Consider the following 25,663-nt stretch of genomic DNA (forward strand, 5'->3'; position numbering starts at 1 on the left):
TTTTAAGATGGGATGTAGAAATTATAAAATTAAAAATATGAAACCATAATTTATGAAATAAAGAACAATTATGATATAAAAAGTATCAAAATTTACAAAAAAGAAAAAAAAAAGCTTAATATTTATTTGTTTTCTTTATTAAACATTTCTTTCAACACGTGCATGCGTAAAGCATACATTACACATAATCGAAATTAGAAAATTGCAACCAAAAAACTATTTGATGTGTATTTGTGATATTTATAATGACGAGGAATTTGATTTAAATCATATCAAAGACGGAGTACATCGAGATCAAATACTACATTTAGTACGGAATTATAAGCCGAACTGTTAATTGTAAAGCTCCTTCTCTTTGCACGTTTTTATATTCATTAATGCCTCTGTGTTCAGTTTCCCTTGGAATGTCAGTAAATATTTTGAAATTTTGATTGTTTTCTACACCCTTTCTTATTTTGAATAGCAGGAAAAATTTAAATCATAAAATGCATCAAGTTAATGATTTGCATTTAAAAAAGCACCTAAGACTTTAATCTGATATTTGGCTCTATAAAGAAAAACATGAGCTATTATGGGTTAAAGATTATACACCTTAAAAAGAAGTCTTATATTCGTATGGGTTGTGGTATCAAATGTTGAAACAACTTGAAAACCTCTTGGATGACTGAGCTTAAAACTCATACCAAGTGTTAAGAACATTGCTTCACTATTGCATTATTTTAGTTCATATTTTAAAATAAAAAAAAGTATAATTTTTACTATTTATCAGTTTTGATATTTATTGACTTCAGTTAGATTTTTAAGTCTAATTAAAAAATAAGACCCTGTAAATTACTCAAGTTTTCAAATGCTTTTCAGACAATTTTTCAGACGACAACCATTTCAAATGATATTTAACTTTTATTGTGATATTTTTATTTTTTTCTGTATTATTTATTGCGGTCACAGCATAATTATCTGGCATTGTCATACAATATAAATCTAATTAATAAACAGTATTTGTAATTAACTGATAAACATTTCTTTTCTAATTACTGTAAAACATTGCTATCTTATATTAATAATAATATTATTAATATAATGTTTGATAATTATTACATATTTTATATAAACATCCATCTATCTATCTAAATTTTAACAAACATGTATATACATAAAAAGCAAATTTAAAGTTAAAATAATGTGGAAACATATAAAAGATTTAATTTTCGAACTAATCTAAATGTGCAAACAGTACAATACAATTTAAATTCAGATATCATAAGTAAATCAAACTTAACCATGCAAAACTAAACCATGAAAATAAATTCACCAATTTAGCAAATTAAAATTAATCTAAAATTTTTTTAAATAAATGCATAAGTGAATGACTGTTGAGCAGGCAGGAAACAGACTTATCAAGGGGAAGTTGCCTCCAAACCTAACTCTACAATCATTCAATTCATGTTTCGTCATTCATGCAGGCAAAAATAAAAGTCAGAACCAAAAGTAAATACATAGTGAAGAATGTCCAAAAAGAAATACCAATAAAGTGTTACCTTGAGAAAAATGAAGTTTTAATTTTTTAAAAAATTAATTTAATACTAGACTTTGCATCGCTTAATTCTCAAAATACTTCATTATTGGTATTTTCCTTTTAGACCTTTATTTTTCTCAAGGTAACACTTTATTGGTATTTCTTTTTGGACATTCTTCACTATGTATTTACTTTTGGTTTTGACTTTTACCCTTGCCTGCATGAATGACGAAACACGAATTGAATGATTGTAGAGTTAGGTTTGGAGGCAACTTCCCCTTGATAAGTCTGTCTCCTGCCTGCTCAACAGTCATTCACTTATGCATTTTTTAACCTTTTGCGGCACGCTATATGTTAACGTCGGAATTTCAACAAAAAAAGTTGTATGCAGTCTACGAGGGCTATCCAGAAAGTAGATTACGTTTTGGAATAAAAAAATAAACAAAGTATAGGAAACAAATTTTATTATATACAGATGAAAGCCACACTCAAATACTACTTTTCTACATAGTCACCATACAAATTAAGGCATTTATCGTAGCGATGTACGAGCTTGGAAATTCCTTCGTCGAAAAATTCGGCCGCCTGCGCCTTCAACCACTTCGTTACTTCTTCTTGCCTTCCATCTTGCACAAAACTTGTGGTAACCAAGCTTTTCGCTGATGATTTCGTGCAACAAACTTCGCGAAATTTGTGGAAAACTCAAAGAAAGTTCCGTTATTGTGAAATTTCGATTTTCACGGACTTTAGCATCGACTTTTTCGAGAAGTTCGGCAGTCACTATGCTGGGTCTCCCACTTCGATCTTCGTCGTGAACATTGGTTCGGCCATTTTGAAATCTGATGACCCACTGACGCACTCCACCTTCAGTGATAATGTTGTCCCCATACACTTCACGAAGCTGCCGATAGATTTCTATCGGTTTACAGTTTTTTGCAGTCAGAAACCTTATTACTGAGCGCACCTCGCAGCTCGCGGGATTTTCAATTAACGCAGACATTTCAAACCGTCACAGTATCTGAACGGAGCACAGCACGAACCTCTCACTAGCACGGCTAGATGCAGACTGAGCTGCGCAACGCTCTGACCCCAAGATGGCCGCGCTAGCCCCGCCCCTAGCGGACACAGACGGAAACGTAATCTACTTCCTGGATGGCCCTCGTATTTAGTCCTAAAGGAGTATACAGGTAAAATTTTGTAATAGTTGCACTTAAATAAAGAAAAACAAGCCTATAATATATACATACATGAAAAATATCTACACAATTATTGAAAATAAATGGGAATGAGACTACAATGTGACAGCAAAAAATTCGCACACGTCTAAGTAAAGACGTGTCAAGCTACTAATAAAATTCCTGCCTAAAAACTACTCCCAAAAAATTCGAGATGCCAATATTAGGGCTTTCATAACATAAAACATACCTCACCCCTCAATACTGCTTTGTTTGATTTCATTCCCCCCCCCCCCAAAGCAACAGAAACAGAAAACGTAAAGAACAGATGTTCTCTCCTAAGTACAGATGTTCTGATTCGTAACAGCATGAGATCGCTAATGGCGCAGTGTTCCTGCTAATGGAACACCCAGGTTTATTCAATGATTCTGCATATGGTTTTTGTCTGAAAGATTAAAAAAAAATATAGAACAGATAATTTGGAGTACAGCCAGCAAAATTATGCCTAAATTTTATTCCAAATAAAATTTTTTATATCATTAAAAAAATAGAGAAAATTACTTGAAAAAAAGTGGATTTTAATAACACATAATAAATGAAAATTCTGTGTCTCTTTGTGATATGCTGCTATCTACTGTTTAAAAAGAAAAGTTCAAAGTATATTATAAAGGCATTTTTATCTATTTACGGTTGAATTTAAAGGTTTCAGAAGCGATTCAATTTGTGTGTTCCATGTAGTGGAACACTGAGCCGCAAAGGGTTAAAAAATTTCTTAGATTAATTTTAATTTGCTAAATTGGTGAATTTATTTTCATGGTTTGATTTTGCACTTGATTTACTTATGCTATCTGAATTTAAATGATATCGTAGATTAATTCGAAAATTAAATCTTTTATATGTTTGCACATTTTTAAATTATTTTAACTTTAAATTTGCTTTTTACATATATACATGTTTGTTAAAATTTAAATTTCATTCCTTGCAGCAATGGTACAAAGAGTTAATTAAATTTGTATTTAAATTCAATTTATTCTTTTGAAACATCTATCTATCTATCTATATTAACTTAAATGCACTATTGAAATATTCTGTTAAAATTGAATTGAGTGTATTTTGGAATTTTCCATGGATTTCTTTTTGCTCTGTTCTGTTTTACAAGTTCTATAAAAAATAAATTAATTTTTTTATTTATATTTAGGTAAGTGTTCTGGGAAATGGAACCAAGCTTATTTGTAACTCATTCTGAGTATTCCATTTACATTATATTCTTCAAATTCTCATAGTATTTACCAAATTATCTCAAATGTATGTAAATAATGAAATGAAAAGTAATATTTTATTTAATATTCCAATCTTGTTGATGTATTTCTAACATTTAAAAAAAATAATCTTATATTACTTAATTATCTGAATTTATACAGATTTTAATTTTTATAATTACATCCTTGGAAAATAATTTATAATGCATAAATTTAAGATTGAAAATTTGTATATTTATATATGTGCATATGATTTAATTTGTAAAGAGCACTTTAAAAATATTATTTGCTGGAGTACCTGAAACAATTGTTTAAATATAAAAAAAGGATATATATTTTTGTACAATAATTTGTCATTCAGAAATTTGTGTATGAATCTTTACTATTTGTAAATAAAATGCATTTTAAAATTCAGCTACTAGTTTTTAGAATATTTAATGTACAGTACAATATCATTTAAATTCATGATAATGATATTGTACTGTAATATTGATATTGTAATATATTGTAATTTTGGGTGACTCAATGACAGATTACAGCTTTCAAGGCTTAGGGCAAAATATTCCTGGGCCCCCCCCCCTTAATGAAACGATCATCACATAAAATGTCAACCCAAATATGCAATTAATATTTATTTAATTAAAATTAAGTAGTTAACATGATTTGGGAAACAAAAAATGTTAAGAATAGGGATAAAACAACTTGCATCTAGCAAACAAACATATATTAAAAAAGAGCTTATTAATGTACTATTTTTGATGTTTTAAAAAAAGTTTTTTTAACTAAAGTATTAAGTGCTTTTAACTCTTCTGCCAGTAAAAAAAGCTAAATTTATTTTTTGCAAGCTTTGGCTTCTTAAAATTTTTTTAAAGCTTTATCAAAATTAATGTCTTTAGCTACTGCATTTTCAGTATTTTGATTCATGCTTACCCTCTCACTTTCTGAACATGGAGCCATATCTATCACCTGTGCAGCTGCTCAGAAGGGTGAGGGAATGACTAGAAGAGTAGAAAACTGCTCATATCTTTAAAAGCAGAGCATCGTCACTTCTAACATAAACTTTTAAACATAAACACGGCACATTTATACGTCATCATCCTCCTCGAGTACAAAGTCCCATTTTTATGTTCCTGTATATGGGTACATATACTAAAAATTTTATGGTTCTTTGGAGTTTGCCCCTGATAAGAAGACTGGGCTGCCTCTCCCCACTTTGGTACATCACTGGAAGACTTACACTCAACTATATTAAAGTTTTATTTAAAAAAAATTGGGTTTTATTCCATAAATATAAATTAGTTTTTAAATTCATGCATAGGTAAGAGTACTCTTTTTCTGAATAGTTATTGTATTACTACTAAATAGTATTGCATGAGTTTTATACTTGACCATGTTTATTCTTATGTTCTCCATTTTGATAAATGTTGTATTCTAAGCATTAGCTTAGGACAGAAAGTAGAAAAACCCTAGATAAGTAATATTTTAAAAATGATTTGTTAGTTATAAACATGTTTTAATTAAAATAATAGTATGTGCTTAGCATTTAATATTTCAAGTTTTATTTGGATCGATACAAGTATTAGTGTTATGACTCTTGTTGTCCTGGACCAAAATCACTTAAACTCCCCCCCCCCCATTACAGTACCATTTCTTTTAGCAACAAAAACATTATTATTATTTTTATAATTTTATTTTTTGAATTTCATATTTTTCTTAAATACATTTTTTTCACAGATTTGACGATTTTTGTAAGGAATGCTAAGGAATACTAGAAAAAGATTATGAATCAATGGTATACAAATTAATATGGCAGAAATTTTTCAACTGTGCTTTCAAGTGCTTAGGAGTGGTAATTGTGTCAACAAATGGCTAAGCTTACATGTGGTATACCTTACAATAGTTTAAAAAATAAATTAAAAGCTGAATTTAGCAGGTGTAAGGAAAGTAATCTGATTGTAAACTTACCTGTGAGAAAGAATTTTTTGTTAACCATGTTATTAAGTTAATAGAATTCTGTTTCTTGCCAGTGAATACAAATTTAAATTTATTATTATAACCTACTTCAGTATCAAAGGGGAAGGAAAAAGCTAAAAAATTTAAGAACAATTTCTGTGGTTAATTTAAGCTAAATTCACTAGCTATATTGATTAAAACATTGATACTGAATCTCTAGAATGTATGCAGTTCTAAATAGTATTTTATAATTTGGAATTTCCTGCTATTGTTCCAAAACTTTTGAAAAATGAGTAAGCTGTAAGCTGCATATAAGTAAATTCTGAAAACATCCAAGATTCTGTATTGCATGAATGATAAAGTATAGGAAGAAAGTTTCAATATCCAAAACAGATTTTAAGTAGAATAATTTCTGAAATTTCAGAATTAAAATATTTCTAATGTTATTTATGAACTTAATGTTTTAAAATTTCTAAAAATGATTTTTTTTTTACCTATTAAATATTTTTTTTTTCTTCTGTTGACAGTATTGTACAAAATTTAAGCAACTTCTTCCTAGAATATGAAATATTCAGTTTGAAAAAAAAAAAAAAAAAAAAAAAAAAAAAAAAAAATGAAAGTAAGTAGTAGGTTTTGTAATTTCTATTTTCAGTTAAGTCTTGGTTTACTCATATTAAGGTGAATTCATTTTGACTGAAAGCATCTGGACTCACTTTGATCAATATTTTGTGTATTTCAACTTATTGGGATGGGTAAGTCTGTGAGAAAGATATATAATTCAGAATCAGTGTCTGAACTGAAAGAGGCTCAAGTTTTTTCAATTAAACTTACACATATCTTAAAATTTTTATTTTTTGTAAAAGTATTATGGCCATTTAAATTCTGTGATTTGAAAAGTTGGATCAGTATCATCCTAACTTGGTGTACAAAACATTTTATTCACAATTGAGGTATTTATTTTTATGCATTAGCAAAATATAGTACTTCTTTGTCATTCATGTTTTATTACATGCATATTAATATTTTAATAAATTAACCTCCTCATCATACATATTTAAAAATTGTGGATCTGATTTGGTAACTAAGTATTAAGAAATGAAAATCATGACATTTAAATATATCTGAACTTTGTTTCTACTTAGACTATTGAATTAAATAGCTATCCATCAGTCACAATGAAAGCTATATAATATATATATGACTTATCTGAAGAAGAACACATACATCTGAAGAAGACACATACATTTTCATAATTATAATTTAATACCGGTTATACACTTTTTTATACACTTATTAATCAAGGGACATATTGAATTTAGATAAAAAGCTTATTCCTGCTTTCCTGCCAAATATGTCATTTATGACATTCCCTATAGCGGATAATACTGTTTCTTCTTGACCCATCAAAATTGCCAACTTAAACTCCTCTGATGATTTTAATGCATCTGCAAGTTGTTCTGCTGCTTCAGCTTTTACATCTGCCTTAAACTTTGCATCCACATTTAGAAGTTTAGAGTCCACGTTTATACCAACTCCAGTATCAGCACTAATATCTGCAGCTGCTTGAACACCCACATTTGCATTTGCATCAAAGCCTGCACCTGCACCAAGACCAACTCCAATATCTGTGCTAAGACCAACATTTGTGTTGAGATCAACTCCAACATCTGTACCAAGATCAAGTCCAACATTTGTATCCGCACCTACTTCAACATCTGTATCCACAGCTACTCCAACATCAACTTTCACTTGAGCAGATAAATCTAGGGCTTTTTTGATATCTATATTGATATTAAGAGCTTTTCCAAGACCTAACAATATGCATTCTGTAGCTTGTATTAATAAAGAGTTCAGATTGTTTCTCAAAAGTCCTTGTGACTGTAAAATATTTATTATTACTGCTGAGAGCACGTTTGCAAAATCATCAGGTTTAGGTCTGCCATTAAGTTTAATGAGTGAGCCATAAACTAGTTTTACCATAGATGCATTCAGTTGAATCTGGAACGTTTTTGCCAGAAGACTGCAGATTAACTTTGAAATGTTCACAGTATCAGATTTGGACAATCTCCTTGTTGCCAGAACATTAAGTACTCCTGTTGCCTTTAGTTTCAGTGCAAGCAGATTTCTAAGTTTTAAACTGAGATTAGGAGCATTCAATCCAGCTCCTAGACCTACATTAGCAGAGGGTAAGAGACCGAGACTTAGATTTGCATTGATGTCAGCACCTGCATCAACATTTGCTCCAGCCTGAACACCAAGATTTCCATTTATATCTGCATCGAGACCAACTCCGATGTCTGTTGTAAGACCAAGATCTGCGCCGAGACCGATACTAGCATCTGCATCCAAACCTACTCCGACATCTGTTCTCAATTGAGCAGCTAAATCTAGGGCCTTTTTGATATCTATATTGATCCTAAGTGCTTGTCCTAGACCTTGCAATATGCATTCTAGAGTTGGGGTTAGTAATGAGTCAAGATTGATGTTCGAAAGTCCCTGTGACTCAAGAATACTCACTGTCCCTGCAGCAAGTATATTTCCAAAATCATCAGGCTTAGTTCTAGCATTCAGTTTAATCAGCGAACTGTAAAGTAGTTTTATCATAGATGTATTAAGTTGAATCTGAAATTTATTTGCTAGAAGTTTACTAATTTGTTTTGATATGTTAATAATATCAGTTTTGGATGGTCTCTTTGTTGCTAGAATGTTAAGAACTCCGGTTGCTTTTAATTTCAGTGCAAGCAGTTTTCTAAGTTTTAAACTTAGCTTGGGAACATTCAGTCCAACTTCTAGACCTTCTTCAGTGGATGGTGACAGACCTAAATTTGCATTAACATCGGCATCTGCACCTGCCTGAACACCAAGATTCGCACTTGCATCAACTCCTACACCTGCATCCAGACCAGTTCCTAAATCTGCCCCAATCCCAATTCCAGCATCTGTTGTAAGACCAACTCCAATATCTGCACCAAGACCAACTCCAAGATCTGCATCAATATCTGCTCCAACATCTAGTTTAACTTGAGCAGCTAAATCTGCAGCTGTTTTGATATCTACATTGATATTAAGTGCTTGTTTGAGGCCTAGTAATATACATTCTGTAGCTTGGCTTAGTAATAAGTCAAGATTTTTGTTTAGAAGTCCCTGTGATTGCAGAATGTTTATTGTCACTGTTGCAAACACAGCAGCGAAATCATCAGGCTTAGCTCTGGCATTTAGTGCAATGAGTGATCCATAAAATAGTTTTATCATGGATGTATTAAGTTGAATCTGGAATTTGCTTGCCAGAAGCCTGCAGATTAATTTTGAAATGTTTACAATATCAGATTTTGATGGTGTCTTTGTTAGAGTATTAAGCACTCCCGTTGCTTTTAGTTTCTGGGTTAGAATATTTCTGAGTTTTAATCCCAGATTAGGAATATTCAATCCAGCTTCCACTTCTACATCAGCAGATGATGAGACGCCCAAACCCAGATTTGCACTAACATCAGTATTTGCGCCTGCATCAACATTTGCTCCAGCGTTAACATCAATACCTGCACTTACACCTACTCCTATTCCTGCATCGAGATCAACACCAACATCTGCCTCCACTCCTACATCAATATCTGCTTTTACTTGAGCAGCTAAATCTAGGGCTTTTTTTATATCTACATTTATGTTAAGTGCTTGTTTAAGGCCTAGTATTATGCATTCTGTAGCTTGTGTTAGTAATGTGTCAAGACTGATGTTCAGGAGTCCCTGTGACTGCAGAATGTTCATTGTCACTGCTGACAGCATATTAGCCAAATCATCAGGCTTGACTCTGGAGTTGAGTTTAATAAGGGATCCATAAAGTTGTTTTATGATAGATGTAGTTAGATGGATCTGGAATCTGTTTGCTAGAAGCCTGCTGATTAATTTTGAAATATTTACGATATCAGATTTAGATGGTGGGTTTTGAACTAGAATATTAAGCACTCCTGTTGCTTTTAGTTTCAGTGCAAGCAGATTTTTAAGTTTTAAACTGAGATCTGGAACTTTCAGTCCAGCTCCTAATACATCAGCAGATGGTGAGACACCAAGACCTAGATTTGTATTAACATCAGCATCTACATCGACTTTTGCTCCTGCCTGAACATCAAGATTTGTATTTGCATCAACTCCTACTCCTACATCGAGCCCAGCTCCGAGATCAGCACCAACTCCAACATCTGCTGCAATACTAGCTCCAATGTCTGCTTCTACACCTGCTGCAACATCTACTTTCACTTGTGCAGCTAAATCTAGAGCATTTTTTATATCTACACTGATATTAAGTGCTTGTCCGAACCCTAGTAATATGCATTCTGTAGCCTGAGCTAATAATGAATCAATATTGATATTTAGGAGTCCCTGTGACTGCAAAATATTCATCGTAACTTCTGCGAGCACATTCGCGAAATCATCGGGTGCAGCTCTACCATTGAGTTTAATCAGCGAGCCATAGAATAATTTTATCGTTGACACATTGAGTTGGATCTGGAATTTGTTTGCTAGGAGTCTGCAGATTGCTTTCGAAATGTTCACGAAGTCAGATTTAGATAGCATCTTTGTAGCTAGAATATTAAGTACACCGGTTGCTTTTAATTTCAGTGAAAGAATATTTCTGAGTTTTAAAATAAAATTAGGGACATCTAGTCCGATTCCTAGTCCTATATCAGCAGACGGGGACAACCCTAAACCTAGATTTGCATCGAGATTTGCTCCAGTTTGAACACCAAGATTTGCATTTGCATCAACTCCTACACCTGCATCTAAGCCAATTCCAGCGTTTGCACCAAGACCAACCCCAGCCTCAATATCTACGCCAAGACCAACTCCAACATTTATGTCCACACCTGCTCCAGCATCTACTTTCACTTTTGCAGCTAAATTGAGTGCATTTTTTATATCAATATTAATATTAAGTGCTTGTCCTAATCCTAGTAATATGCATTCTATAGCTTGTGATAATAATGAATCAAGATTGATGTTCAGGAGTCCCTGTGACTGCAAAATATTTATCGTGACTGCTGCGAGCACATTTGCGAAGTCATCAGACTTAGCTGTTGTATCAAGTTTAGCGAGTGAGCCATAAAGTAGTTTTATCATAGATACATCAAGTTTAATCTGAAATTTATTCGCTAGAAGCTTACAGATTGATTTTGAGATATTCACGATATCTGATCTTGATGGAGGCTTTGTTGCTAATATGTTAAGCACTCCTGCAGCTTTTAGTTTCAATACGAGTAGATTTTTAAGTTTTAAACCGAGGTCAGGAACATTCAGTCCAACTCCTAGTCTTGCTCCAGTTGATGGTGAAAGACCTGAACCGAGGTCTGCATTGATATCAGTATTTACATCTGCATCTACCTTTGCTCCTGCCTGAGCACCAAGATTTGCATTAGAGTCAGCTCCTGCATTTGCATCAAGACTAACTCCAGTGTCAGCACCAACGCCAAGCCCAATATCAGCTCCAATATCCAACCCGACATCTGTACCAACTCCAGCATCTGCATTAACATCAGCATCAATATCTACTTTCACTTGAGCAGCTAAATCTAAAGCTTTTTTTATGTCTAAATTTATGTTAAGTGCTTGTCCAACCCCTAGTAGTATACATTCTGTTGACTGAGTTAGTAATGTATCGAAATTTATATCCAAGAGTCCCTGTGATTGCAAAATATTTATTGTTACTGTTGCAAGTACATTTGCGAAATCCTCTGGTGTAGCTCTGACATTAAGTTTGATGAGAGATCCGTACAGTAGTTTTATCATAGGTACATTAATTTGAATCCTGAATTTGTTTGCAAGAAGCCTGCATATTAGTTTTGAAATGTTCACGATATCAGACTTTGATGGCCTTTTTGTTCCTAAGATATTGAGCACTCCTGTTGCTTTCAATTTTAGTGCAAGGAGATTTTTAAGTTTTAAACCAAGATCTGGGACTTTCGTTCCAATTCTCAACCCTACGTCAGCAGATGGTGATAAACCAACACCTAGATTTGCGTTGATATCAGCATTTGTACCTGTATCGATATCTGATCCAGCAAGAATACCAAGATTCGTATTTGCATCAACTGCTACACTTGTATCTAGACCAAATCCAGCATCTGCGCCAACTCCAACATCTGCACTAAGATCAACCGCAACCCCACCATCTGCACCAAGACCAACTCCAAGATCTGTGTCCACACCTATTGCAGCATCTACTTTTACTTTTGCAGCTAAATCTAGAGCATTTTGGATATCAAAATTAATACCAAGCGCTTGTCCTAATCCTATTAATATGCATTCTGTAGCTTGCGTTAATAGTGAATTAAGATTGATGTTTAGACGTCCCTGTGACTGCAAAATATTCATCGTGACTGCTGCGAGGACATTTGCGAAATCATCGGGCTTAGCTCTTGCATCAAGTTTAGCGAGTGAATCGTAGACTAATTTAATCATAGGTACATTAAGTTTAATTTGAAATTTGTTCGCCAGAAGCCTGCAGATCGATTTTGAAATGTTTATGATATCAGATCTGGATGATCTCTTTGTTGCCAGAATGTTAAGTACTCCTGTTGCTTTTAGTTTCAATGCGAGAAGATTTTGAAGTTTTAAACTGACTTTAGGAGCATTCACTCCGACTCCCAGTCCTACACCAGTAGATGGTGAAAGACCTAAACCAAGGTCCGAATTGACATCAGCATTTACATCTGCATCAACTTTTGCTCCTACCTGAACACCAAGATCTACGTTAGCTTCAACTCCTGCATTTGCATCAAGACCAAGTTCAGTATCAGCGGCAACACCAAGCCCAATATCAGTTCCAAGACCCAACCCGATGTCTGCACCAACTCCGGCGTCTGCATTTACATCTGCACCAATATCTACTTTCACTTGAGCAGCTAAATCTAAAGCTTTTTTTATATCTATATTTATATTAAGTGCTTTTCCAAACCCTAGTAGTATACATTCTATTGCCTGAGTTAGTACTGTGTCGAGATTTATGTCCAGCAGTCCCTGTGATTGCAGAATATTAATTGTTACTGTCCCAAGTACATTTGCAAAATCATCAGGCGTAGCTTTGGCATTAAGTTTGATCAGAGATACATAGAGTATTTTTATCGTAGATACATTAAGTTGAACCTGGAATTTGCTAGCAAGAAGCCGGCATATTAATTTCGAAATGTTCACGATATCAGATTTTGATAGCTTTTTTGTTTCTAAGACATTAAGTGCTCCTGTGGCTTTCAATTTCAATGAGAGCAGATTTTTAAGTTTTAAACTAAGATCCGGAACATTAATTCCAGCTCCCAGCCTTACACCAGGAGATGGTTTGAGACCGACACCTAAATTTGCGTTGACATCAAAGTCTGCACTTGTACCGACATCAGCTCCAGCCTGAATACCAAGATTCGCATTTGCATCAACTCCTACATCTGCATCTATACCAATTCCAGCGTCTGCACCAAGATCAAGCCCAGCCTCAATATCTGCGCCAAAACCAACTCCAGCATTAACGTCCACACCTGCTCCAGCATCTACTTTTACTTTTGCAGCTAAATCGAGTGCATTTTTTATATCAATATTAATATTAAGTGCTTGTCCTAATCCTAGTAATATGCATTCTATAGCTTGTGATAATAATGTATCAAGATTGATGTTCAGGAGTCCCTGTGACTGCAAAATATTTATCGTGACTGCTGTGAGCACATTTGCGAAATCATCAGACTTAGCTGTTGTATCAAGTTTAGCGAGTGAGCCATAAAGTAGTTTTATCATAGATACATCAAGTTTAATCTGAAATTTATTCGCTAGAAGCCTGCAGATTGATTTTGAGATATTCACGATATCAGATCTTGATGGAGGCTTTGTTGCTAATATGTTAAGCACTCCTGTAGCTTTTAGTTTCAATACGAGTAGATTTTTAAGTTTTAAACTGAGGTCAGGAACATTCAGTCCAACTCCTAGTCTTGCCCCAGTTGATGGTGAAAGACCTAAGCCTAGATTTGCATTGACATCAACATTTGCACCTGCATCAATGTTTGCCGCTGCCTGAATGCCAAGATTTGTATTTGCGTCAACTCCTACTCCTACATCGAGCCCAGTTCCAAGATCAGCACCAACTCCAGCATCTGCTGCAAGACTAGCTCCGATGTCTGCTTCTACACCTGCTCCAACATCTACTTTCACTTGTGCAGCTAAATCTAGAGCATTTTTTATATCTACACTGATATTAAGTGCTTGTCCGAACCCTAGTAATATGCATTCTGTAGCCTGAGCTAGTAATGAATCAATATTGATATTTAGGAGTCCCTGTGACTGCAAAATATTCATCGTAACTTCTGCGAGCACATTCGCGAAATCATCGGGCGCAGCTCTACCATTGAGTTTAATCAGCGAGCCATAGAATAATTTTATCGATGACACATTGAGTTGGATCTGGAATTTGTTTGCTAGGAGTCTGCAGATTGATTTCGAAATGTTCACGAAGTCAGATTTAGATAACGTCTTTGTTGCTAGAATATTAAGTACACCTGTTGCTTTTATTTTCAGAGAAAGAATATTTCTAAATTTTAAAATGAGATTAGGGACATCTAGTCCGATTCCTAGTCCTATATCGGCAGACGGGGACAACCCTAAACCTAGATTTGTGTCGAGATTTGCTCCAGCTTGAACACCAAGATTTGCATTTGCATCAACTCCTACACCTGCATCTAGGCCAATTCCAGCGTCTGCACCAAGACCAACCCCAGCCTCAATATCTGCGCCAAGACCAACTTCAGCATTAACGTCCACACCTGCTCCAGCATCTACTTTTACTTTTGCAGCTAAATCGAGTGCATTTTTTATATCAATATTAATATTAAGTGCTTGTCCTAATCCTAGTAATATGCATTCTATAGCTTGTGATAATAATGTATCAAGATTGATGTTCAGGAGTCCCTGTGACTGCAAAATATTTATCGTGACTGCTGTGAGCACATTTGCGAAATCATCAGACTTAGCTGTTGTATCAAGTTTAGCGAGTGAGCCATAAAGTAGTTTTATCATAGATACATCAAGTTTAATATGAAATTTATTCGCTAGAAGCCTGCTGATTGATTTTGAGATATTCACGATATCAGATCTTGATGGAGGCTTTGTTGCTAATATGTTAAGCACTCCTGTAGCTTTTAGTTTCAATACGAGTAGATTTTTAAGTTTTAAACTGAGGTCAGGAACATTCAGTCCAACTCCTAGTCTTGCCCCAGTTGATGGTGAAAGACCTAAGCCTAGATTTGCATTGACATCAACATTTGCACCTGCATCAATGTTTGCCGCTGCCTGAATGCCAAGATTTGTATTTGCGTCAACTCCTACTCCTACATCGAGCCCAGTTCCAAGATCAGCACCAACTCCAGCATCTGCTGCAAGACTAGCTCCGATGTCTGCTTCTACACCTGCTCCAACATCTACTTTCACTTGTGCAGCTAAATCTAGAGCATTTTTTATATCTACACTGATATTAAGTGCTTGTCCGAACCCTAGTAATATGCATTCTGTAGCCTGAGCTAGTAATGAATCAATATTGATATTTAGGAGTCCCTGTGACTGCAAAATATTCATCGTAACTTCTGCGAGCACATTCGCGAAATCATTGGGCGCAGCTCTACCATTGAGTTTAATCAGCGAGCCATAGAATAATTTTATCGTTGACACATTGAGTTGGATCTGGAATTTGTTTGCTAGGAGTCTGCAGATTGATTTCGAAATGTTCACGAAGTCAGATTTAGATAGCGTCTTTGTTGCTAGAATATTAAGTACACCTGTTGCTTTTATTTTCAGAGAAAGAATATTTCTAAGTTTTAAAATGAGATTAGGGACATCTAGTCCGATTCCTAGTCCTATATCGGCAGACGGGGACAACCCTAAACCTAGATTTGTGTCGAGATTTGCTCCAGCTTGAATACCAAGATTTGCATTTGCATCAACTCCTACACCTGCATCTAGGCCAATTCCAGCGTCTGCACCAAGACCAACCCCAGCCTCAATATCTGCGCCAAGACCAACTCCAACATTTATGTCCACACCTGCTCCAGCATCTACTTTCACTTTTGCAGCTAAATCGAGTGCATTTTTTATATCAATATTAATATTAAGTGCTTGTCCTAATCCTAGTAATATGCATTCTATAGCTTGTGATAATAATGTATCAAGATTGAATTTCAGGAGTCCCTGTGACTGCAAAATATTTATCGTGACTGCTGCGAGCACATTTGCGAAATCATCAGACTTAGCTGTTGTATCAAGTTTAGCGAGTGAGCCATAAAGCAGTTTTATCATTGATACATGAAGTTTAATCCGAAATGTATTCGCTAGAAGCCTACAGATTGATTTTGATATATTTATGATATCAGATCTTGATGGAGGCTTTGTTGCTAATATGTTAAGCACTCCTGTAGCTTTTAGTTTCAATATGAGTAGATTTTTAAGTTTTAAACCGAGGTCAGGAGCATTCAGTCCAACTCCTAGTCTTGCCACAGTTGATGGCGAAAGACCTAAGCCTAGATTTGCATTGACATCAGCATTTGCACCTGCATCAATGTTTGCCCCTGCCTGAATGCCAACATTTGTATTTGCGTCAACTCCTACTCCTACATCGAGCCCAGTTCCAAGATCAGCACCAACTCCAACATCTGCTGCAAGACTAGCTCCAATGTCTGCTTCTACACCTGCGCCAACATCCACCTTCACCTGAGCAGCTAAATCTAGTGCCTTTTTGATATCTACACTGATATTAAGTGCTTCTCCTAATCCTAGTAGTATGCATTCTGTAGCTTGGGTTAGCAATGGGTCAAGATTGATATTCAGGAACCCCTGTGACTGCAAAATATTAATTGTTACTGCTGCAAGCACATTTGCAAAGCCATCGGGCTTACGCATAGCGTCAAGTTTAATGAGAGAGTTGTAGAATAATTTTATGAGAGATCCATTAAACTGAATCTGGAATTTGTTTGCAAGAAGTTTGGAAACAGATTTTGAAATATTCACGATATCAGACCTGGATGGTGTCTTTGTTGCTAGAATGTTAAGCACCCCTGTTGCTTTTAATTTCAGCCCGAGAAGATTTGTAAGTTTTAAACCGAGGTCAGGAACATTCAGTCCAGCCTGCAGTCCTATCCCAGTAGATGGGGAAAAGCCCAAACCAAGATTTGTATCAACTCCTACACTTGCGTTTAGTCCAACTCCAATGCCTTTGCCCATACCAAAGCCGACGTCACTACCAAGACCATTTCCGACACCTGCGCCAAGACCAACTCCAATATCTGTACCAAGTCCTACTCCTGCATCAGCATCCACACCTACTCCAATATCTACTTGAACCTGAGCAGCTAAATCTAGGGCATTTTTGATATTTATGTTTATGTTAAGTGCTTTAGCAAAACCTTGTAATATGCATTCTGTAGCCTGCGTTAGTAATGAGTCAAGATTGATTTTCAAAAGTCCCTGCGACTGAAGAATATTCATCGTGGTTGCTGCAAGCACATTTGCGAAATCTTCAGGTTTAATCCTACCATTAAGTTTAATCAGCGAGCCGTAGAATAATTTTATCATTGATACATTGAGTTGGATCTGGAATTTATTTCCGAGAAGCCTGCTGATTAGTTTTGAAATGTTAAGAATATCAGATTGCGATGGCGTCTTTTTTGCTAGAACATTAAATACTCCTGTTGCTTTTAGTTTCAGCGCAAGCAGATTCGTAAGTTTTAAACCGAGGTTAGGAACGTTCAATCCAACTTCGATTCCTTTACCAGCAGATTTTAACAGACCAAGATCTAGTTTCGCATTGAGATCAGCATTTTCACCAGCGTCGAGATTTGCTCCAACCTGTACGCCAAGTTTTGCATTTGCGTCAGTACCTAGACTCGCATCGAGACTTGTACCAACATCAGCCCCAAAACCAAGATCAACATCTGTGCCAAGACCAACAGCAACATCTGCGCCCACACCAACTCCAGCATCTGCTCCAAGGTTCCGACTAATATCTGTATTTGCACCTATTCCGATATCTACTTTAACTTGGCTAGCTAAGTCTAAGGCTTTTTTGATATCTATATTTATATTAAGTGCTTGCGATAGACCTAATAATATGCACTCTGTTGCCTGAGTTAATAAAGTGTTGAGATTAACGTTCAGGAGTCCTTGTGACTGTAGAATATTCATTATCACTGCTGCTAGCACTTTCCCAAAATCATCTGGCCTAGCTCTAGCATTAAGTTTAATCAGCGAGCCATAGAGTAATTTTATCATAGATACATTCAGTTGAATCTGGAATTTGTTTGCTAGAAACCTACAGATTAATTTTGAAATAATAGCAATATCAGATTTGGAGGGTTTCTTTGAGGCTAGAATGTCAAGTACTCCTGTTGCCTTTAGTTTCAGTCCAAGTAGATTTTTAAATTTCAAACCGATGTTAGGAGCATTGAATCCTACTCCGAGTCCCACATCTGCAGAGGGTGAAAATCCAAGACCTAGATTTGTACTGATATCAGCATTTGCGCCTGTATCGATGTTTGTGTTTGCATCGAGCCCTACACTTGCATCCAAACCAAGTCCGACATCTGAGCCAAGACCAACTCCAACGTCTGCGCCTAGAGCAGCTCTAATATCTGCGCCAACAGCAGCTTCAGCATTTGCGTTAAGACCAACTCCAGCATCTACTTTCACTTGAGCAGCTAAATCTAAAGCTTTTTTTATATCTATATTAATATTAAGTGCTTGTCCTAATCCTCGCAATATACCTTCTATAGTTTGCGTGATCAATGAATCGAGATTGATGTTCAAGAGTCCTTGTGTCTGCAGAATATTTTCCCCTAGAATGCTAGATATTGCCGCTGAGAAAAGTGATGGCAACTCGTTTGATTGTGCTCCTTTCATGAGTCTTTGATATAGCTGATTCATTATCGAGTTATTTATTGGGATTCTGAATTTGTTGCCAAGATTTCTGCAAATTGATTCTGACATAAACCACCAATCTTTCTGTGACAGTTGTGTTTTAGCTATGGTTTCGAATACTCTCGTAGCTTGTAGTTTTCTTGTTAACACATCTGTAAAATATTGCGGAGTATTTATTGATGAAAGTCCGTATATGTTTAATGCATTTTGAGTTCCTGAAATTCCTTGTTGAGCTTGCTGATTGAGGTTCATGTTCCAGTTCTGAGCAATATTTCCAGATACGTCGATTCCATAACCTTGTTGGTTTTGACCTGTGAAGAAAAACATAATTTCTATTGTGCATGTTTCAGTTTATATGGTAATTACACATTTCACAATTCATATGTAAAATGTCGGTAATACTCATCGTTAATTATTTTCACATTTGTGAAATATTATGTGATTTCTTAAATCTAATTTGTCAAATAACGCATCTAACGTTATACCAATAGAATGTTCGAGATGTAAAATTCTACTCTGTATTTTGCCATTCCAGTAGTCAGTACTGTATTAAAATTTTGTTAAATTCCTCATATCAGATTTTGATATGCTGTATTTTAAATGCTTGACGATGGCCGAGCGGTAAAAGTCTTGAACGTTGGTAATTCGATCCAAAGTTCGAATCTCGGCGAACGGACTGTCTACATGAGCGTTTTCATAGTTTTCCCTCATGTGTAACGTGGATACTGAGCAGTTTCCTTAAAAAGTAATCCACGGGGCATGCCCCGTGGATTACTTTACGCGGAACACGAAACAAACAAATAAAAAAATCTGATGTGTACACCACGACTTCTTTGTACGGAATATTAAATTATCTGCGTTTTTCCTGCATTTCATTTAAACTTATTGAATTCTACTTCATCGATAGCGCATAAACCATAATAGAATAAATGCACTCTTTAAAATTCACTATATTTATTTACTATAGCGACACTATGGCGTTAGGTTTACTTAGCAACTTTGCATTTCATTCATATTATAACTCAGAATGCATAAAAATTATATCACCTCAAGAATTATGTAGTCGTTGCCACATGTTCTATTCAAATACTATAATAAATCTAACACGATGTATAAAAGAAATTAAATAAAAAAGAAACAGATTTTCACAGACGATTCAGCACCGCCTACCTAATGCGCATGCACTACTCGTAAACATTCTCCTCTGTCCGAGTCAAACTGGTGACACTATTTGCTGCCAATAGGAAACACTTATTTTTTCAAATTTCTTTAAAGATAAATTTCTCTTTCAATTAATCGAGTTCTCACTTTGCGGTAGGACAAAAATACTTAAAATCTGAATATCTTCATTAAAAATTGAAAGATATAGAAAAACATAAAGCACCAAATACATTTAAAACAATTTTAAAAATTTACAATTAAAATTAGTGTTTCTGCGCAAAAACAAGCAATTTGGCCAGTGGGCAAGAAGACAGATTTTTCGGTGTACAAAACTGAAAGTTTACTTTTGGTCTCACTCGGCAAAAAAGCACTGAAGGCGTACAAACTAAATTTGTTGTGGACGCTATGCTGTGTCAATATATGGGATAATTTAATAATTTAAATCATAATTCCAGACTGTATTAAGCACGATTTAATTTGCAATAATAAAAGAACACGTTATCTTTGTTGTTGCGAAGCTTAGTTTGTCCAGAAAAGCAACAAATCCACTATTCTTCTAAGTTTCAAATGTAAACAAATATGGCTGCTATGGTAAAAAAAAGTTAGGAAAAGCAAAAAATGCAAAATTTACCAACATATAAGAATAAAAAAACTGAGTTTACAGGAGCCGAGTATCAAAATGGATATATGTATTTATTTATATACTTTTGGTGGGACCGATTGCCATCAAAACGGGAGGTGCACATATACGGGTTATAGCAATCTCGCATACAAAATTTCAACGCTCTGAAGCTTTCCTTTTTGTTCCGTTCCTATTTCTGTTGCGATACATACGTATGTATGTACAGACGCCACGAAAAAAAATCTCTTCTGAATCCATTTTAAATCGGTTTTATAATTCGTTTGGATAAAAAGAGTCCTTTATTCTGTCCTTACGTACAGATATCACGCAAAAACATCGTTACATTGTATTCGATAGCACTCAAAATGGATATTTTCGTGGAAATATGGTACCCGGAATTTTTCGTAATTACAGTACTTCCTTTACTTCGTACATACAAGGAAGTAAAAAATGCTCAAAAATATCTGCGAGGTTATTCGTTAGATCTTGAAACGCTTTAAAAATGCATGGTAAATAGATTAGGAAACCGATATTAAATTTTACTGCAGTGAAAATAATTGGAAAGCTGAATAATTCACACAGTTAATTAAAAATAATTAAAAACTAAAACAGTTGAGATAACCTTTCTGAGCGAGACATCTGACCCGCTTATTATCATATTAGAAAGCCCGGCGGTCATACGAAATGACCGCTGTTCTAGATATTATAAATTGTAATTAAAATGATTTGTGCAAAGGTGTCTGCTAATTCAAACTTAAATATCCAGGGCAGGGGGCGAGGACGACCCTTTGCTTACTGCCCCACGGGGTTTTCCCCTCGTACTTGCTTAACTTCTTAAAGTAGAGTGTAATGAAGGAAACCACTGGCGGTACATTTCTTAAGAGCCACCGCTAGCTCAATAAACAAAGGTGATTTAAATAATAAAATGTTAATTCACATGCCAAAGATCTCTTCGTGCACAACATTTCTTGCGTAGATCTTTCCATCGTTTTTAAGCTCGCCTTGCAGAGAACCATCCATTATTTTTAATTTTACTTCCATTCTTTCACGAACTCTTGAACAGGCAACATAAAGTTGACTGTGTCCAAATGCAGGTTCAGGTAAAAAAATGCCAACACGCTTAAGCCTTTGTCCCTGAGACTTATTGATGGTCATAGCAAAGACAAGTTTTACAGGAAATTGTCTACGTCTCAATTGAAACGGCAACGCTGTGCCGTGGCAGCTTCACCCTATTGGCTAGTACAGTTACATAAGCAACCAATAAACTATCGGCGACAAACAGACACTTAAGCCGCATATATATATATATGGGGGGAAGTAACATCATCTCCTCCGAAACAGCTGGCTCCCGGGCTTAGCGAAGCACACCATTGCATTTCGCAGGTCCATGGCACGCCATTTTGACCATTCGCGTCTTCCTGGGACTTTAATTAGCCAAGTTATTAATTAAAAACTAATTTTTCCCTACGTTTTCCCTAGATTTTGCACTTTCTTTCTTGGGATTTCCCTGTTAGAGGAATTTGGATACGTGCCAAATTCTTTTTTTTCGAATAAATACCGAACGGCGCCGAGTTGAAATCCGAGACGCGTATCCTCGGATTCCAAAAAATTTTCCGAATCCATCGATACCGTTGTCATCTTCGTACGACTTTAGTCGGTCGAGATATTAATTTAAAACTGCGGAAACGTTAATTTGCGCACTCATTTTTTCGAGTGGCAACGATAAACTATCGGCGACACACACTTTAGCCGCTTATATATATAAAGAAACGCTATTATCGAAAAACGTTTGCTAGAATATCTCAATGAAAATGTATCGTATGAGTGGTATATACAAATCGTAGAGGATGAAGAGGTTAATCCCATGCCACGTGATTTTTCCTTCTATGTATGGGGTTTGTCATGGAAACTGTCCCAACTTCCCGATCATCTCCAAGATTTTGGCAACCATAACACTGATGTTGTGATTCTGGTCAGCTGCGATGTATAGGGTCTGGACCAAACGCAAAAATGCTAAAGACGTCTGTTGTATTAAGTTATTAGAATGTAATAGTAAAGCGCACAAGGACTATCTGCCTTCATGAAGAACTTTCTTAGAGAAATTGGCTTGCATTCACCTTACACATGAGGAAAACCACAAAAACCAACTAAGCAGCCAGTCCGTTCGCCTGGGTTTGAACCCGGGATGAACTACCATGATTACGAATCTATAGACTTTTTAAGGTATTTAGCAATAAAAAAAATTTTTTTTTTCTCTTTTGTCGTTGGGAAGAGCAGTGCTATCACTATAAGTATCGGAAAGAATAAGGATGAGACTAACCCATTTGGAAAATAGAAAATTTTTAAAAATTTCACATTTGTCCTTTTTTGTATTATGATCAATGAATTTGTAGAAAACCGAAGACAAATTTATAGGCCTTTATTCTTCTTCATAAGGGATAATATTAAAATGTTAGCAACTGAATAGCTGTTTATTGTGCAAAATTGTTTTTGAATAAAGTGATTTGACTCTGATAACAGGAATTACGTTAACCATTGAATTTACCAAGAATTAAGTTGATTTTTCTGACCAAGATTTTTAATTATCAGATCAGGGGGTAAGAAATTAAATGTGAATTTTAGAAACTCTTAAACGAGCCGATGCAAATCATATTTAATTTTGCATCCAACCAAACGAATTTTTCTTAAAATAATGAAATATCACAAACGTTTAATTTTTATGCTTCAGTTTTATTTATAAATTTATTTGTATATAGTAATATTTTGGATAACATTCGTTTCGTTTAATATATCTATTAAAATTTCTTGCAGTTAAAGTCTTTTTTCATCTTCTATGATACCTGGCGATCAGAATGAATTGCTACTGTTATCAAATCTGCAGTTTTCGTACGTGAATATTTTCGTAAGCTTTTCAAAGACTGATAAAACCTTAACAGAAATGGAAATTCTTTCGGAAAAGTTTAAGGGTTAGATCCTTTTGGTACTAATGGTTTTAACTATATTCTCCTGTTTCAGTTGGCAAGCTGCGAACGTAAATGGAACTTCTACTGTATTTATTCTCTCATTTTAAGGCTTATTAAAGCCATGGTGTATTTTAATAATCTGAAAAATTGAACCATTGTCTGATATTTACTTAAAATGTCATATGGATAAGAAATAGACTTTGGTTATTTATTACTCAATCACGGTGACGCGAGCAAGTGGATAATTTAACTAACAGGCATATAGTTATATAGTGGATATGTCATGGAAGCATGCCGTCATGTATCCTGCCTGAGCTTCAGTTGATAGGTATTATTGACACTGGCTGAGTCATTTGGCGACGATTTAACTTTTGACATGTGAGTTAATTATTTTTAGGAATTAATTCTAGAAACGAATATCGTGGGCAAACAGCAAAAAACTTATTTTCAAAATTATGCTTAATTTTATGAAAGACCGGCGCTTGCTGTCATGGTGCAAATGTAAGGTGTCAGTCGCTACACTGTTAATTACTTTGAAATCATAAATTATCTTGGCTGAACATTTACTCAATGTTGAAATGGTTTAAGGAGAATAAATTGTTTAAGGCTACGAAGAGTGGACTTAGGTTAATTTAATGTAAAAGTTCTATGCATTTCAAGAGATAAATTTTACAATCCACCAACTCCAGGAGGAAACCTTTGGAAGGGAAAAAAAAAAAAAAATCAAATCTCAGGAGACTTTTTTATATTATTGAGAAATTAATTTTGTTTTAAAACGAATTTGCTTATCGATATACATAGATATCTCTAAAAATTGAAGACAGTTAATGTTGTATTTAATACGTTATTTATTTAAATATTATTTATGTACGAAAGTATTACGTCTTTTAAAATTTTCATAGCCATTTCATTTAAAAGCCAGTTTTAAAGCAGCACGTTTCTGAATCAAGTGAAAGAATGCTTAAGGCAACACTGTAACAACGATTAATCATTCTTGAATTTATAGTCCTTAATTAATATATTATTTTTTATCAAAAGAGTACTTACTGGGCACTGAAGTTAAAAATGCTGGCTGCACATCTAGGTTCAAGTTACTGTCGAATAGATTTTGTGCTCCCAGATTGAATTTGCCATATACACCCGCATCAATCTGTGGTGCTCCAAGGTCGCTGACTGGCTGTAGAAAACCATAGCTTTTGTCATCGTTTGATTGGTCTTCTGCGTTATCATCGTAACTTTGAGCATTTTCTTCTTCGAAAACTTTTATCAAATTCTCTATTTCATGGATGAAGGAGTGGTCGATGCTTCCCTGTGTCTCCATAAATGCTTTTTCAAGAGCTTGTTTGATAACAGATTTTTTTTGTTCAATAGACACTCCTTGTCCATTTTCATCATCTATGACGACAAGATCTGCTATCACCGACGCAAATGCAAGGGTCATGGCTTGCGACTTAGCTGCGGACCCTCGCTTAGAACTCTGCGTCGATGACATTGCCTGTTGAAGGGTATCGATGACATCTGCGATGTCTTGCTCTTGCTTTGCAGCAAAAGCACCGGATTGAATTAGATACCTTAGGAAAGAGTTGATGAAGCCATTGGCCTTTGATGGGTCAAGCAAGGGATTTTTCACGCGATTGCTTCTACCATGAGCTGAACCAAGCAGTTCAAAAGATGCAACAAGGATAATCAGAATGACACCGAAATTCCACCGAATCATCGTAGCTGAGCCGATTGGATTCGGAAATCTACACTGGTCGTGCTATAGTAACCGCCTTTTATATACCAAAAGTGCATACTTCAGTGATTATTTCCGTAACACTTTTCCACCACATCAACGTCATTTTGTTTTATTTGAGATGACGTAGTAAGGGACTCATATTTTCTGGCAGTTATTGCATTTTCATGAACATCCATAAAAGTCTGGATGCGATTAATGAATGATTAACTCAGAATTTCTGTTGCTTTATTTGAATTAATACTGATATTATCAGTTAATGATTCTCCGCTTCTGCCAATCTTTTCAGTAACTCGAGAAATTTGTTTGCGAAGCTGCTTTTAATGGATAATATTTACGCTTATGTGGCGCA

The 25,663-nt window shown here is 35.1% G+C and overlaps 2 protein-coding genes across 4 annotated transcripts in view; one reads left to right on the forward strand and one right to left on the reverse strand.

Annotated features, from left to right (window-relative positions):
• Positions 1-4,364, forward strand: part of LOC118189812 (protein disulfide-isomerase A5) — a 135,680-nt gene extending 131,316 nt beyond the window's left edge. For all 3 annotated transcript variants that reach the window (XR_015038229.1, XM_085806506.1, XM_085806507.1), the window contains one exon: positions 3,890-4,364. The gene's annotated coding sequence lies outside the window, so the exon portion shown is untranslated. The remainder of the gene's footprint in view (positions 1-3,889) is intronic.
• Positions 4,365-7,147: 2,783 nt separating this feature from the next.
• Positions 7,148-25,329, reverse strand: LOC118189811 (uncharacterized). The gene is made up of 2 exons (XM_035360483.2): positions 24,624-25,329; positions 7,148-19,141 (listed from the first exon to the last, which is right to left on the reverse strand). The coding sequence occupies exons 1-2, from the start codon at positions 25,291-25,293 to the stop codon at positions 7,197-7,199; spliced, it is 12,615 nt and encodes a 4,204-aa protein (XP_035216374.2). The 5' UTR covers positions 25,294-25,329; the 3' UTR covers positions 7,148-7,196.
• Between the last annotated feature and the right edge of the window lie 334 nt (positions 25,330-25,663).

The sequence above is a fragment of the Stegodyphus dumicola genome, chromosome 12 (genome assembly GCF_044657685.1).
Source record: "Stegodyphus dumicola isolate Sdum_Otavi_A_Nest chromosome 12, ASM4465768v1".
NCBI lineage: Eukaryota > Metazoa > Arthropoda > Arachnida > Araneae > Eresidae > Stegodyphus > Stegodyphus dumicola.